Raw genomic sequence first — 16,163 nt, forward strand, 5'->3', positions numbered from 1 at the left:
GTCAGAAAGTTCTGGATCTGCGTCCATATTTGCCTTTGCTTTTGCTGGGCAAACCAGAAGCAGATCAACCCTTCTCCACGACTGTTATCACGGCATCTATCAATTGCACATGGAATAGTGTTGCCGGCGTGAACCTTTCCACCGTAATTTATATGTATACTAACGATGGAGTCACTTCCCGGCGGCCTGAAGAACTACCAGTCTACCACCTAGTCCAGTAAAACAGTCCAGTGCGCACAATATTCCGAAGAAAGAAGCTCATGTGCACTGCAAGTATGGTATGGTTGAAAGATAAAATTGCTTTGGCAAGCGCAGGCCAACTGCTCAGAGGCATCCAACATGCACAATTTTTAGAACGAAAAGTAACCGCTATTTTTCTTTATATTATCTAAAAAGTCGCACAATGCACAAAAAAAAAATCATGGGATCGATTGACCAAAAAGGCTTTTCAGAAACTAGAGCTATAGCCTATGCGCTACTATACATGTAATTACAAGAAACATTGATGGGCGAAAATCAGCTCACAGATTAATTCTTGAAGGCAGGCGTATTCCAGGAGCTTGCTCTTTCAGCAAAAGGCCTTTACAAGTAACTAGCTTTACAACACACTGAGCACTAAATTGGGACTTCAGCTTGGCTTTTCTGAACCCTCTCCCAACCACCTCTTCAATCCAGTCCTCCATTGCTCTCTCCTTCTCAGACAACCAAGCAGCTGCAAGTATTTGTACCATGACTTCATCATCAATCTCCAACAATATCTCATATCCGAATGCCATCTGAAATTGTTTGCTGATTTCCTTCACTATCTTTTCAGCGAGAGAATCAAAATCAAATGTCTTGAATACCACCTTTTCATCCACTTGATCAGAAAAATCTTCCAACCAAGCTTGCGAGCTTTCAGAAATGGAGTCACTGTCAGTGTCACCGTAATTGGCACACTCTCCTGTGTCCTCTACAGGAAGATTCAAATCCAGATAGGATCGCAATGCCTTATGGGCCTGTTTGCTAGACTCACAGCTACTTTCCTGCTCCATTAAGTCACTGGTTGCATCTAATTTTCTTTTATTCCCATATGAGACCGCAGAGGTTATTTCTCTTGAAATCCTCACCTTCATTTCACTCCTTTTACTGGTAGCTTCCGCAGCATGTTCCACTAATATTTGCATTTGCCAGCTTTTAGCTCCAAGTATCATTTCCTCGGAAAACCTAATGGATTTGTTTTCTGACTGGAAGTTCGTATTACCCACTATAATTGTTGATGTTGCCACAAAAATGGTATTGTTGGTGCTAACTTCTCTTCCATGTGAATCTGGGAATTTACCAGTCCTCAAAGCGTAGGACAAGCTATGCTGGACCAAAGGATCAGCCTTGTCTATGTTTTCAAGAAAGATTAACGAATGGGGTTTCTTGCTCAACTTTGAAGCGATACGATCAACAAAAGTCATCGACCTCCCTAATTCATCATCGTATTGTAATTCTTGGCTGTCAAATATGGAGTTTGATGAGCTTACCTTATCATGGGATCCCAGATCCAGAGAGATGAAGCTTTGGGTACTGCCGAACATTACCTCAGCAAGTGCTGAAGCAATTTTTTTCTTTCCAATTCTGTCAGGTCCAAGGAGAATAAATGAAATATCTCCTTTGGAATTTGAACCATGGTGTCTTCCATGTCCTGCTTTGCAGCGGGATACAGCTTCGCCAATAGCATACGTGGCTCTATCCTGCCAGCCAACTTTTTCAGAAATAGCTCTCATCACTGATTTGAAATCTCTTAAATTGAATTTCCCTCCTGAAAAAGGGCTAGAGAAGGAAGAAGATTTTGCAATCTGAAGTGAAGTATTGTCATCAAACTCCACAGAAGCAGAACCTGAGAAGTGCTGAAGATGCTCCGTAGGGTCACGTAATTTTGTAATATTACGCTCCTGAGCGCTAGTAGCATAAAGTGTTCCCAACCCCAAATGTGTGGTTACAGAAGTGACAGATGAAGATGATGTCCGGTCAGTGGGCAGACTCACATTAGAAAGGGGGCAAGGGGTAAACCAAGGGCTCTCTTTCTCTTTTTGCTTAAGTATTGGAACTTCTTCCAGTTGCTTAGATCCATGATTAACATCCTCGGTTTCAGAATCTACACAATGTTTTGCTGGAAAGATCTTTTGCTTGTTCAAACAAACACCAAGATTTAGATTCACACATTGACTCTCATTTAGTGAGGAATCTCTGCTGCTGCTATTGCTTCTGCTCTTCTTCCCATCTGCTACACATTGAAAGCCCTCAGCAATGGAGACCTGGGATGTGGCCTGGGAAACATCAAATTTGAAGAATGGCTGTGCATGATGGAGACGTTGACAGATATCATTCCATTTATTTCGCAGCCCCAAAATTTTAGCATTCAATGCTGTATCATCATCTCTGGTCTGCACTGAAGATGAAGCGCACACATCCATAAATATGGCCACCAATACCAATGGCAAAACAGAAAATAAAAATAATGGGCAGATTAATCTTTGTGAACCTTTCATACAAGAACCGCATAGTTATGTGAGTGCATGGTGAGCTAAGTCAAAGATTTGCAACCACAGAGTAACACACCTTGACTGCATCCACTGCCTTTCCCGTGTCAAGTTCAGCCATCTGTAGCAAAGAAGGTAACTTCTCTGAGCTCTGATCAGCAACTGACGTTGTTGACCCCGTCTTCAGAATAGCAGCAACATCTTTCTCATACTTTGCATTGCAAAGGTGACAGCATATAATCGACTGATTTATGCTGTTCGTTGGTTTTTTGAAATCAGATGGTGTAGAAAAGAACCCACCAAATGGAACAAAAGAACCCAACAAGCTGTAAGTGTCATGAGCAGGTAACTGTGAGATTCAATGGGTAAATTTTGGTCAGAAGCTAAATTGTACGTGCGTGCAGCACACATACTTGCAATTTGATTTTGGAATAGCAGTAGCCATTAACATGGCGCATCATTTCATTTTCAACAAAATGATAAAAATACGAGATATAGCCACAGGGGTGGCAAGGGGAGAAGCAGATCAGCATGACACTAAATTTCACTTCATGGATAATTAAAACTTATCCAAAACACGACACTTGAGTGCAAAATTTAATACAGTGAATTAATGCTAAGGCAACAAGAATAAGTGTCATTTTAACAAGACAATACTTGGCACACAAACAAGAAACCTAGGAAAAAATTTATGTTAAGTGAAAGCTTAGGAAATGCATCTACTAATATAAACAAGAATCCAAGATGACAAATAAGAAAGCAAATACACTAGTCCAAATAAAACAGCAGCAATCTCTGGTTCATAGAAGCAATTATAAGTAAAATTTTTTTTCAAATTCAGGCCAATCTTTTAGGGCCATATCTTTCTCCCATCTTCCTCTTACTGTATGCTACAATCAGAAATGCAAAAATCAAACTTAAACTCCACCACCCTGCATATAAATTCTTGCATCCAAATTTTAAGAAATATCCAATGAAAGCATAATAGAGGTTATTTTCAGCTTTTGACCCAATAAATTCACAGTATAAACCGCTCACCTCGATTTCGAACTAAAATCACCAACAGGACTCTTATAAGAAGCAATAGGCAGAACCCTAAGATCCCAATCCTTTTCCACACTCGAAAACTTCCCTACAGACTTTAAATATGTGTCATAACTATCTGCTGTTCCCACCAACCAAATTTTTCCCCTAAAACCCTCCAATAAACTCGTCAATTTCGAAACCAAATAACTCACAGCATCACCACACACATATTCACCAACCAAAACCTTCATATCTCCGAAATTCACAACAATTCCAGGACCTGAATACTGCTCCAATTCCTGACCCAACTCCTCAAACTTCAATCCCATCTTCTCTTTGTCGCCCCCTAGCTCACTAACAAAATGAATAATCTCATCTTCAATGCTAATAACACTCACCCCACTAATCTCACTAGGCAAAACACCTCCTTTGTTTTCTTTATTTACACTATCAACAAAACCCTTTAAAGCCTTACTTGCATAAACCCCAACAAGTAACAAGTTTCTTCCTTTCCCATCTCTCCTCACTAAAGCCTCACCAATTCTCCTGCAAACATCATCATCGCCAACATCATCATCATCATCATCGAGCCCACTGCTAAAAGGAAAACTAAATCCGGGTGGTCGCCCCGGACCAGTAATATTCGAGCCCGGCAAGTTACATAGAAATATTGGGGCGCACCCGACCGGCGAGTATTTCGAACTTTGACTAACCGGCGGGTGAACTATTGCTATCTTTATATCATAACTCCTAAACCCGGCTTCCCCAAATACCCGACTCACAATCGGATCATCCAAAATCGATAAAATGAAATGTTTCATCTCAACTTTCAAAACCGACGCCGCTTGCTGGTTACAGTGTATTTGGTGCAAATGGAAATTATCAGGGTGTCTCCGTTGATTCGCCTGCGACCGTTTGATCGCTGCCATCAGGGAATTCGATATCGGTGGATCCTCATCAAGAGTCCTCGAAGATGGTAACCGGTCTAGAGAGACGCCAACAGAGAGGTCCAGAGCGCGAAACTGGCGGCGTGAAGAGAACGCGCTTGTGGTGGCACGTGAGCAGGCGTCCCGGAGAGTTGAGGCCGGGAGAGCTAGTAGAGCGGAGACGGCGTGGAGAGAGGTTGTTTGGCAGTGGTTTCTTCGACGCGCCACCGCAACAGCTTCGTCCAAAGCACGGGCTGCCTCATCTGTCAAGCATTGCCTCGCTACGCTTACCGGCGTCGGCATAGCCGGCGAGCAAGTAGGAATTCACGCGCGCGCGCGCGCACAGTATGTATTTAAGGAAGACAAGTGCTTGGGATTTTGTCTTGTTTTTTAAGGTGGTAATAAAAAATAGGAAAGGGTGTTTACTTCAACAGCTCCCTTTATGAATAATTTAATGAGGAAGAAGAGAGTGGGCAGAGAGAGGGGAGGAGGCGGAGCTGGTCTTGAGTGATTGTGGGTCAGGTTGGTTGAGCAATGGAACAAAAGAAAAGGAGAGAACGCGTGGCTGGTCGAGCTTCAGCATTTCAGCATATTTATTATAGATTCTCTTCTCCTCTGGGATTTATCCCTCGCACCTTTTCTTCCCCCCTTTCCTTTCCTTTCCTTTGCAGTAAGTGAATTTTGGCTACACCTGGGAGAGATAGAGATAGAGATAGAGAGGGATGCTGCGTCCACTGAAGCACAAGGGGCAACAAGGGGCAAAGAGAGGACAGGAACATGAGTCCCTGTCTTGGCTTTTTTGATGTTGAATTGAGGAGAATAAGTGAAGATTGTATCTGATAAGGTTATAGATTTGGTTTTACAATCTTTTACAATTAGGACAACCCAGGCTTGCGCTTCCACTCATTTCTTTCCCTCCGTCTTCTTTTGGACAAGAAAGGATGCAAAACAACAAAAAAATCATTAAGTGGGTGAAGTTATCTCATCAGCCATTAACCAGGTCAAACAGAGCTTCACCTTTGTACAAGGCTGTAAATGAGCCGAACCGTTTCTTAGTCATCTTTTAAGCTTGTCATAGAACAGCCAAGCCGGGACCTCGCTAATCTCGGTTCTTTCATGAGTCGACTAGTTTGTTTAAAAACTTGTAAATAATTTATTAGTTTAGTGACAATACTCGGGGAAAAAAAACACAATAATATTAATTTTTATTAGATTTAATTGGAATTATATGGTATTTTATACATAATTTGTATTTCTATAAACATCTAAGATATTTATATTAAATATCTTATTGTAACTTAGATATTTATGAGATATTTATCTTAAAAAAATATATAAATATATTTTGTTCAAAAACTCATGAAATACATTATGTTTATAAATCCCTTTTTTGATGACAATTATATTAAATTTTTACATGTGACAGTTTAAACTTATCTCATCCACATGCTTATTAAGTAATTTAAACAAGATTAATTCAAGACAAGCTCGAGCCGAGCCCATTCCTAGCAATATTTAGAAGAGTCGAGCTCGAGCCTCGTATTTTAGAGTCGACATGAATACAAACCATATTTGAGTTTTATTAAAATTATGATATGACGCAAGCCAAACTTGAATACATCAAAGTTCGGCGTTGTTCCATTCATTTATAGCGTTAGCCTTGTCTGTATTCGAAGTGGCCTCGACCAATCCAAGATATTAAAAATTCTTTTAGGTTCCTTTGTTTTTTAAAAGTTATTTTTAATTTTTTTTATATTTATTTATTATTAAAAAAAGTTAAACAACAACAAATACTTTCTAGTTAAAATAAAATTTTACTTAGTTTTCAATTCATTTTCTAAACTTTCTTATATTTGTTTGCCACTAAAAAAGTTAGTCAACAAAGAAAAACTTTCAGGTCAACAGAAAATACTTTCCAATTAAAGTAAAATTTAGTTTGGTTTCCAGGAAAGTGTTTTTCTTTTATTTTGAGTGAAAAACACTTTCCGGAAGTTGTGAAAAATTTAAAAATATCATATTATTTGCTGATTATATCAAATTTGATCCTCAAACTTTTGATTGCTATATATATTTTGTTTTGAATATTATTTTTTCAATTTCATCCCTTAGAATTTATTTTTTATATTAACTCTGGTCCTCATTTTTATAATTATTATTTGCTTTTCCCTTATCATTTTTTAATTGAAAGTTTTTATCTATCAAATTTGGTCCTCATTCTTTTTATTGTTACTTATTTTATTTGAAATAATTTATAAAATGTTAATTATTATTATTTTAATTTCTTAATCTTTAATTTTTTCATTTTTTAGATTCGATATCTATTATTTTGATTATTATTTATTTTATTTAAGATAATTTATAAAATTATATTTTTTTCAATTTCATTTTCATTCAGCCTTTTAATTTGTAAGATTTGTTCCTCATTATTTTAATAAACTTGAAAAAAATAAAACACTAATAAGTTATTTTCCAGTTCATTTTTCATGACATAACCAAACACTAAAAAGTTTTTTCCAACTTATTTTTCATTATACTATCAAACATCGAAAAATAATTTACTTTCTTGAAATTTATTTTATAAAAAAAACTATTTTTCAATAAACAAACGAGGTTTTAATATTTAATTTGCTAAACTAGAAGCAGTGTGTCATATAATAACAGGAGTTTTGGAAACTACAAAGGATGTTTGATAAAGAGATTATAAGGTAATAATGTTGAAGACGACACTAAGGTTATTAATTTATATATTAATAATGTTGAAGATGGCACTAAAGTTATTAATTTCGTTCTACGTAGGAATTTTAGTTTTGGAGTATTTTAATATTTGGATCTCATTAGTGTGTGTGTATATATAAATTTAATATACATAATTTCAATTCAAATATAATGATAAATTAATTTTAAATCATGTAATATAAACACAATATCAAGCATATAAATATAATCTTGAGATTTAAAACATTTATAAATAGTCAAGGATGAAAACTAAAAATAACTTTAACTTAAAGCAATTTAATGCAAATAAAAAACCAAAATATTAATAAAATAAAAGATTTCAATAAAAAAAATATAAATCAAACATCAACTTTATCATTAATGTAGAAATAATAATATTAATCTTGTGGCGGTACATATATAGAAAAAGTTATCAAATAAACATTCCAATAGACAATAACTTCCACCAAGTTAATAATCTCCTATCTTAAATCCTCTTCGTCAAGAATGTTAGGTTTTTTACAAATCCAATTATTTAATAAGTAAATATTATCAAAGCTAATGAGATCTAAAATATCTATTGTTTTACTCGGATTCCTATAAAATATAAATATAAAAGAAAACAACATAAATATAAATCACATATATTAGTGATAAATCTAATTTTTAAAAAATAATACCAATATTAATTAACATAGTAATAATTATTTTCAATATAATAATATTAACATTTTACTAATAATTAACCTTGTTGCCTTTATAAGCAATTAAGAACTCCCTGTTCTTGAAAATAGAAGAAACTAATCTCCTTCTACATCTCCTTAAACCAGTTGTCATAACCATTTGCAGTGATATGTTGTAGGCGCTAACATGTTCCAATTCAATTTAACCCCAGAAAGAAAGACACCTCCTTTTTCTTTCTTGAAAAAACTTACTAGCTACTTCGAACGTAAAATTCAATGGAATTGATAAGAGGGTGTAAATAGTAAGAGTTGATGATAATCAAGTTTTGTTTATCACATTAAATAGTCAAGTATGACATCTATCTATTATTAAGAAATATAGGGTTATTTGTTTTATTTATTAAGAGTAGAATAATATTTTTAGTTTCTTCTCGTTTCAATCTATATATAATCTCTTTGTATTTAAGTTAAATCTATTTTTTTTAGATTATTGTGATTTCATTATGCAGTATCAATGAAACCCTAGCCTCCTCCTCTCTTATTTTTATATTTCTCTTCATTTATTTGGATTGTTTAACATGGTATTAAAGTATGGTTTCATGGAACAAAGCTTAATCTCAAACACAACTTTCATAGATCCAACTTCGAGAAGATATTTGTTCAGTTTCTGCAATTTGGTATTTCATTTCTTTCCTTTATTTTACATTCTGGTTTTCTTTTTTTGTTGACTATGACTACTGAAATAGATGATCCGCTTCAGTTTGTGAGTGTGAGGTTGGATCGAAAGAATTATTTGTATTTGAGTAATGTGATAAGAAATTTTTTTAAAGGTAAAAAAATGTGGGGATATGTTAGTGGAACTCTTATGAAACTTAGGAATACTGATGAGGGTTATACTGCTTTAATAGATGTCTGGGAAGCAAACAATGCAAATATTATTACTTGGATTAGTAATTCTATTGAGCATTTCATAGGTACACAATTGATGAAGTATGAGATAACAAATAAGGTTTAAGATCACCTGCAAAGGTTATTTTTCTCATTTCAAAAAGTTATATGGGTATGCCCCCAATTATTCCCTCTTTAGAGTTTTTAGTTGTACTTGTTTTATTCTTCATCCTCATGTAAAACACCGTAAATTGTCTTTTAGATATGTTATTTGTGTCTTTCTTAGTTACGGTAAAGGTAAAATGAGGTATCGTTGTTTTGACCCAATAACTCAGAAACTTAATGTGTCTCGTCATGTTGTCTTTTTCAAGCATATACATTTCTTTTCTATTTCATCCACTATTCATAGCTTGACTAGATTTAATTTTATTTGTATAGATCTTTTTTCTGAGGATTCTGATAATTTATCATCTCAGGTTCCTAGTACTTCAAATATCTCTTCTCATGTTTGACCAATTCGTACTAATCATTCTGCATGTTTTGACACTTTACTCTCCTAGTACACTCGAAGCTCCCTTTTTTTTTTCTATAGTCTCCCAAGCTCTTTTTGAGATTTTGGATCCACCTCTATATCAATCCATATGTATTTGTAAGTCCATAAAGTTACCAGATCTTGTCTATTCTTGTTATTCTTCATCTTTTACTTCCTTTTTAGTTTTTATTCATTGTCTCTTAAAGTCTTCTTCCTCTAAAAATGCAATTCTTATTCCTCTTTGACAGCGAGCTATGAATGAAGAACTTTCTATTTTGCATAAGACAGATAGATACTCGATATTTGGTTCCTCTACCTCCTAGTAAGAGTATTGTTGAGTGTATAAGATCAGACTAATTCTGAAAAATCTATTAAGTGATATAAAGTTAGGTTGATTGCAAAAGGATACTCTCAATAGTATGGTATAAATTATGATGAGACATTTGCTATTATTGCAAAAATAACTATAATTCATACTCTTATTGTAGTAGTTTCGATTCTTCTGTGACATATCTCTTAAGTTGATGTTAAAAATGCATTCTTGAATGGAGATCTTCAAGAAGAATTTTATATGACACCCCATCTTGGTGTTTCACATGACTCTAGGTATGTTTGCAAGTTCAAGAAAGCGTTATATGGTCTCAAATAAACACCCCGTGCTTGATTTGAGAAATTTTTTGTTATAATATCTTTTCTTGGATTTATTTCTAGTAGTTATAATTCTTCTCTTTTTGTTAAATACACTAATATAGATCGTATTATTCTGTCTTTATATATTGATGACATGATCATTACCAGTGATGTCATTAATAGTATTTTATTTTTGAAGACAAAGTTGGCTATATAGTTTGAAATAAAGGGTTTGGGTTATCTACAATATTTCTTAAGTATTGAGGTAGCCTACTCACCTAGAGGTTATCTTCTTTTTCAGTTAAAATATGTTGCAGATATTCTTGAGTGGGTTAGACTTACTGATAATAAGACTATAGATACTCCCATTGAGGTTAATACAAAGTATTCTTTTTCTGATGATTTACCTTTGTTAGATCCTACTTTATACCATATTATCATTGGGAGTTTGGTATATGTCACTTTTACTCGTTTAGATATTGTATATGATATTCATGTTGTTAGTCAATTTGTTGCTTCTCCTACTACCGTTCATTGGGCAACTGTTTTTTGTATTTTACAATATCTTTAAGGTATAATCTTTCAGAGTTTTTTTCTTTCATCCACCTCTTTTATAGAGTTACGTGCATATTTTGATACTAGAAAATTTACATGAATGACATTGAAGATTAAAGCTGTATTTATGATTGTGGTGTAAATTGTTTTTCAAATTATTTTTTATTTTTTAAAATTTATTTTTAATATTAGCATTTCAAAATAATTTAATAATATAAAACATTAATTTAAAACAAAATAAAATTTTAAAAATTTTAAAAACACCGTTCAATTACTGCCAATACGGAATCATAACCACCATCATCTCTCTGCTTTTCAACTTGGTGATCACAATAAATATAGTTAAGCTTGTTTGGCAATGTGATTGCGAGTGCTTTTCAAATAATTTTTCGTGTCAAAATACATGCCAATAATATATTTTTTATTTTTTAAAAATTATTTTTGATATCAGCATATCAAAACAATCTAAAAAGTACAAACCATATTATATTTAAAAAAAATTCAAATTTTTTAAAAATACAGATTGAACCGCGTTCCCATATGTATCCATTTACAGTGCAACCACGTCCCTCAGTAAATATTTTTCTATTCATCAAATTCTTTAAAAAAAAAACGAAGAGGAGAGAGGATGTGGAAAAAAAGGAAATTGATTTGACATGCTTGTGTTTTTGGTTAATTTGTCCACATTCAAGAGGAAAATATTCATGAAATAAGATAAAAATGGACCTGCAGTTTTTGGATTTCCAAGGACTCCATGTATCTTACGTCCGTTGGGAGCCTGTTTGGAAGTCTTTTTGTCATGAAATAATGCTTGCTTTTGTTTTCGTCTGGGCCCCGTTTCCTTGTTTTCTACCAAATAAGAATACTTTTCATTTAATTTATCTTGTACATTTGTATCTGTGTTCTTCTTTTCCATGTAGCCCTCTGTTCCATATTGTGTTTTGTATGATGTCGGTTAAAATTTATTTTTTTATATATTTTTAAATTATTAATATAAACTAATTTTTTAAAAATAAAAAATATTATTTTAATATATTTTTAAATAAAAAACACTTTAAAAAACAACCATTACCCTATTTTTAAATATCCTTATAAAAAATTTCAAAAAAAAAATCTTATTTTCATATGTTAGAAAATGGGCACGGCTTTAGATATTTATATAGGAAGCTATTATTCTTTTCTTCTTCTTATTTTTTTTTTTTGAAAAAGAGCTATTATTTTCATATTTTGGATCACAATTCACATGGTTTCTTTTAAAGTTTGCAATATCAAAATATAAATGAATAGGAGTAAATTAAGGTGGTGTTGTCATATAAATTATTTTTTAAAATATTTTTTATTTAAAAATGTATTAAAATAATATATTTTTTTTAAATTAATTTTTAATATTAACACATCAAAACAATCTACGAACATTAAAAATTTAATTTAAAGCAAAAAAATAATTAAATTTTAATTAAAAAAAAAGGTTAAAACTCAATGTATCACTAAACTCCATGATAGTGAAACTAAATTCACTCTCACGCAATGAGAAATGAAAATTAAACCCCATGAAATTTGACTTGTACCAGAAAATTCGCATCCTTTTCTCTCTTCCCTTTCGTTTTTCTTCTCAAGTTGGCCAAAGGTAGGTGAAGCACCTCTTTTTATTTATTTATACGTGCAAAGCAACCGAGTCAACTCATATAATCACTCAATTCCCACACATGCTCCCCTCTTACAGGCGTAAGGTCCTTGTGGTCCTAATCCACTTTAGCTTTATTGTGCTTATATTTACAGGACATGTGCCATGCCAAAAAGCAAAATCAATGACTAAAGTAATGCTCGAATTAATTCGGACGCATCAAGGTTAAATTTGTCTCCCTGATTTACTTAAAAATAAACCATATTATACGTGCTGATTCTCATAATCTGATTTTAACCTCATTTTGTTTTATAAATGGGCTTGTTTAAGCATGTGCTTTATGAGTGGATTAGTGCACACACAGGTTGATTGATTGGTATGCATGAGGGAATCACAAATTAATTGTAATGTTTTAATAATGTTTTGACATATATGGTTAGATTCATGAACTGCCACTTTTTTATGAATATGTTCTTTTTATTTGTGTTTGATTCTTAAATAAAAATGGTAGGAAAGCTTTTGTAAAAAGGGAGTTTTTGATTTGGTGTTTGTGCATGTAATTGTTTATTTCTAATTCTTAATTAAAGAAAAAAATAAAAATAATTTTTTTTTTGAAAGCAAATCTGAATTCGTGAGTTGATGGATGCTTGATAATATCTTTTCAACTTACTTTTTCCTATCAAATAGTGACCCATTATCCTACCATTGGAATCACCTTTAAGGTGATAATATTTTTTAAAAATTAAAATAAAAAACAAAGAAATATGTAGCTTGTCCTTGTATTTTATGTCCTACTACTACTACTACTATTATTATTAATGTTTTTATTTATTTTGATGATAATACATGCTAGAATTATTTTTAAGTTTCATAACATTTTATTTTGTAACATATCGAGAGTTGATTTGGAGTAGTAGGTCAATATAACCCCAAAAAATCTATTAAGAGTGAGTGATGGCTTTAGAATCTAATTTTAGACATAAAAGGAAACACGCTAAAAATTCCAGTTCAATATTCATCATCTTTACAGGTCCAATGCTCATGATCCAAGAAGTGAGATTTGGACCTTCAGACTAGACCCTAGTCCTAAATCATTTTCATGATAGCTCATGTGAGTTTAGGTAGACAATTAAGAAATGTTCAATAAATATACTATCACAATTTTAAAACATAAAAGTGTTTTACTTTGGGTAAAATATTTTAAGGTGATGTGTTTTTCCATTTAGTATAATCAATTTCTTATGTAAGAATCTCTGAAAACTAGTTAAGGTTTTTAGTTGTCATAAACTAAGTAACGACTCCTTTTCTATTTTTTTATAATTTTATTGTGATGTCGCGTGCGATAGAATAACGACTCCAATAGGGATGATCTTGACTATTAGAGTTAAGCTTCACGTGTTTAATTTATTGGTGCATGTATCTTGCCTAATTTTATTTGTTTATTTTTTTGTGCTTAAAATTTTGCCTTAGTTTTTTTTATATTCCCTTGTTCTTTGTATGCATGTTTTTATTTTATCTTATTTTAATTAATTTGTAGTGGATATGGACTTATGCTTGTGCACACATTACACAACACTTTTATTTTGCACACATTGTTTAAGGCTAAGATTAGAGAATTAGTACAATGATCATTAACCTGGACAACACTCATGAAATAACCAGACTCTCATAGAGAGTCTACTTTGTCGAGATTAGTAAACTAATGGCTTTGCCCTGATCAATTCTTTTTTGTATTATAGGCCTCAGTTAATCCTATCAAGGCCTGTTAACCGAGCAACAAGAAATCATTTTAAGACCAATTAGATAGTAAACTTACTCGTGCATGTAATAATATCACAATGGACAAACCTTGCAAAAATGAAATCTTAACTCAAAATTATGAAATTTTCAAAAGGAAATGGATGACAAGATGATAACATATACCCCATAATAATTTCAACAAGAGTCTGAAACCTTGCATCAAATAAAAAGGGATTGTCTGAGCTAAAAACTTGATACCAAGCTCTCTGATTTGAAGAATATAACTTGTTTTGTCAATGAAATTGATAGGCTCCTTCAGTGTTTGAAAAAGTTAAGTAATCAAGATCGACATACTTTTATTGAGAGATATGAAAATTAGGCTACGATATTGAATATACCTTTCAAAAAAATAGCTATAAAAGCTCTCATACACTTTTGAGACCCTTCTTATTGGTTTTTTTTTCTTTTAGAGAAGTGGACATAGTGCCAACCATTAAAGAATATCAGCAACTATTAAATATACCCACATCTATATATACAATTTATTCTCATAACTAGCATGATGAGATTGCACGATAGCTTACAAAACTTGTAAATGCTAAATATATATTTAAAATTGGAGAAAATATTGGTGTTAAGGGATGACCTTGGAAAACTTGGAAAAATATTGTTAACTAGAAAATATAAGACTCAAGTAATAGTTTAAACAAAATCAGGTTATTGTGCCTGTCTTTTGGTTGATATTATTTCCTTCTGTAGTCAGTTTGATTAGTTTGGAAGCGGAAAATGTATTCCTAAAAATGGAAATAAATATGAGGTTAATCTAATAGATGCAATGGATTAGCATATGACAAGAAGTCACAATTAATGATGAAGCCTTTGATCATAGGTCCTATGGTTTAACATATGAGGCTCAATTTCCAAAGGTTTCAAATCCAGTTTTGGTGCTACCACAGACAAAGACAATGCTAACCCTGGAGAATGTTGAAGAATTAGAGATTGGTAAGTTAATGGCAATTGAAAAGTGTTTAAAAGTTATTAAGGGCTTAAATTAGTATGATTATGTAAAAACGTCTAACATGTATTCAGTACCAAATGTTGCATCCCTGAAGAAATTCAAGATGCCAAAACTCACTGAGTATACTGGAATTGAATGCCCAAGAACTCATATGAAGATATATTATAGTAAAATGGTTAGAGTAATTAAAAATGAGAAGTTCATTCATTGTTTCCATAAAAGTCTGAGTGGTGATGCACTTACCAGGTATATGGATTTAGATAGAACTAAAATCAAATGTATTTATGCACTAATACAAATTCAATATAGAAGTAGTACTTGACAGAACAAGTTTACAATCCATGAAGAAAAGAAATAAAGAGTCAATAAAATAGTATTCTCAATATATTTTTTTTTAAAAAAGAGTTAGTTTCTATTTTTATCAACACCTTCAAGAGTTCATATTATAAGTATCTATTGGGAAATGGTTCTACTAGTTTTATCAAAATTATGCTAGCAGCAAAATAAGTTGAACAAGCTATCAAGGCAAGCATAATCAGTGAGACAATTAAGTTTAGCTAAAAAAAGAAACTTTAATAAGAAAAATAAGCAAATATGCATCAAGTGTAGGATCACTAAGAAAATTACAACAATCATCTTAAGAAACCGTATCACCCCTATTTACCCAAGATGACATGGCCAATTCATCATACCTTCAACCTTGTCAAGCTTATACCCCTTCAAGTAATTCAAACACCATAATCAGAATGTTTTCCCAAACACCACAATACTTCCCTGTATCAATCTTCAAGCAATCCTCAAAATACCCAATCATAATATACACCATCTTTTAGCCAATACCAACAACATCTTTACTATAAAAATACTCAACCATTATTTCAACAACGAACCAATCAAGAACAATTACCTCCCTTTTCCTATATCTTTTAAAGAACTATACCAATACATGCTTAAAATAGGAAAAATTGCTCTTATTCCTTATGATCCAGTTTAACAACCTTACCTTTATTGGTATAGACCTGATGAAAAATATGATTATCATTCGAGGGTAATTGGTCATAATATTGAAACATGTTTTGCTTTTAAACGACATGTTTGCTTTCTAATCAAACATAGTTGGATAGCTTTTGTAAATGATGCAAATACTCCTAATATAAACATTAATCCTCTCTCTAATCACTTGGGTAAGAATGATGTAAATGTGAATATGATGACATTTGAAGAATTGATGGTGAAGCCACCAACCTTGAAGGTAATAGTTTGCTTTCTAATCAAACATAGTTGGATAGCTTTTGTAAATAATGCAAGTGCTCCTA

At 32.5% G+C, this 16,163-nt stretch overlaps 1 protein-coding gene across 1 annotated transcript; it reads right to left on the reverse strand.

Annotated features, from left to right (window-relative positions):
• Positions 1-347: 347 nt before the first annotated feature.
• LOC133705296 (protein SMAX1-LIKE 6-like) lies at positions 348-5,333 on the reverse strand. Its single transcript, XM_062130434.1, has 3 exons — positions 3,549-5,333; positions 2,590-2,836; positions 348-2,414 (listed from the first exon to the last, which is right to left on the reverse strand). The coding sequence occupies exons 1-3, from the start codon at positions 4,763-4,765 to the stop codon at positions 522-524; spliced, it is 3,357 nt and encodes a 1,118-aa protein (XP_061986418.1). The 5' UTR covers positions 4,766-5,333; the 3' UTR covers positions 348-521.
• Between the last annotated feature and the right edge of the window lie 10,830 nt (positions 5,334-16,163).

The sequence above is a fragment of the Populus nigra genome, chromosome 1 (assembly GCF_951802175.1).
Source record: "Populus nigra chromosome 1, ddPopNigr1.1, whole genome shotgun sequence".
NCBI classification, from domain to species: domain Eukaryota; kingdom Viridiplantae; phylum Streptophyta; class Magnoliopsida; order Malpighiales; family Salicaceae; genus Populus; species Populus nigra.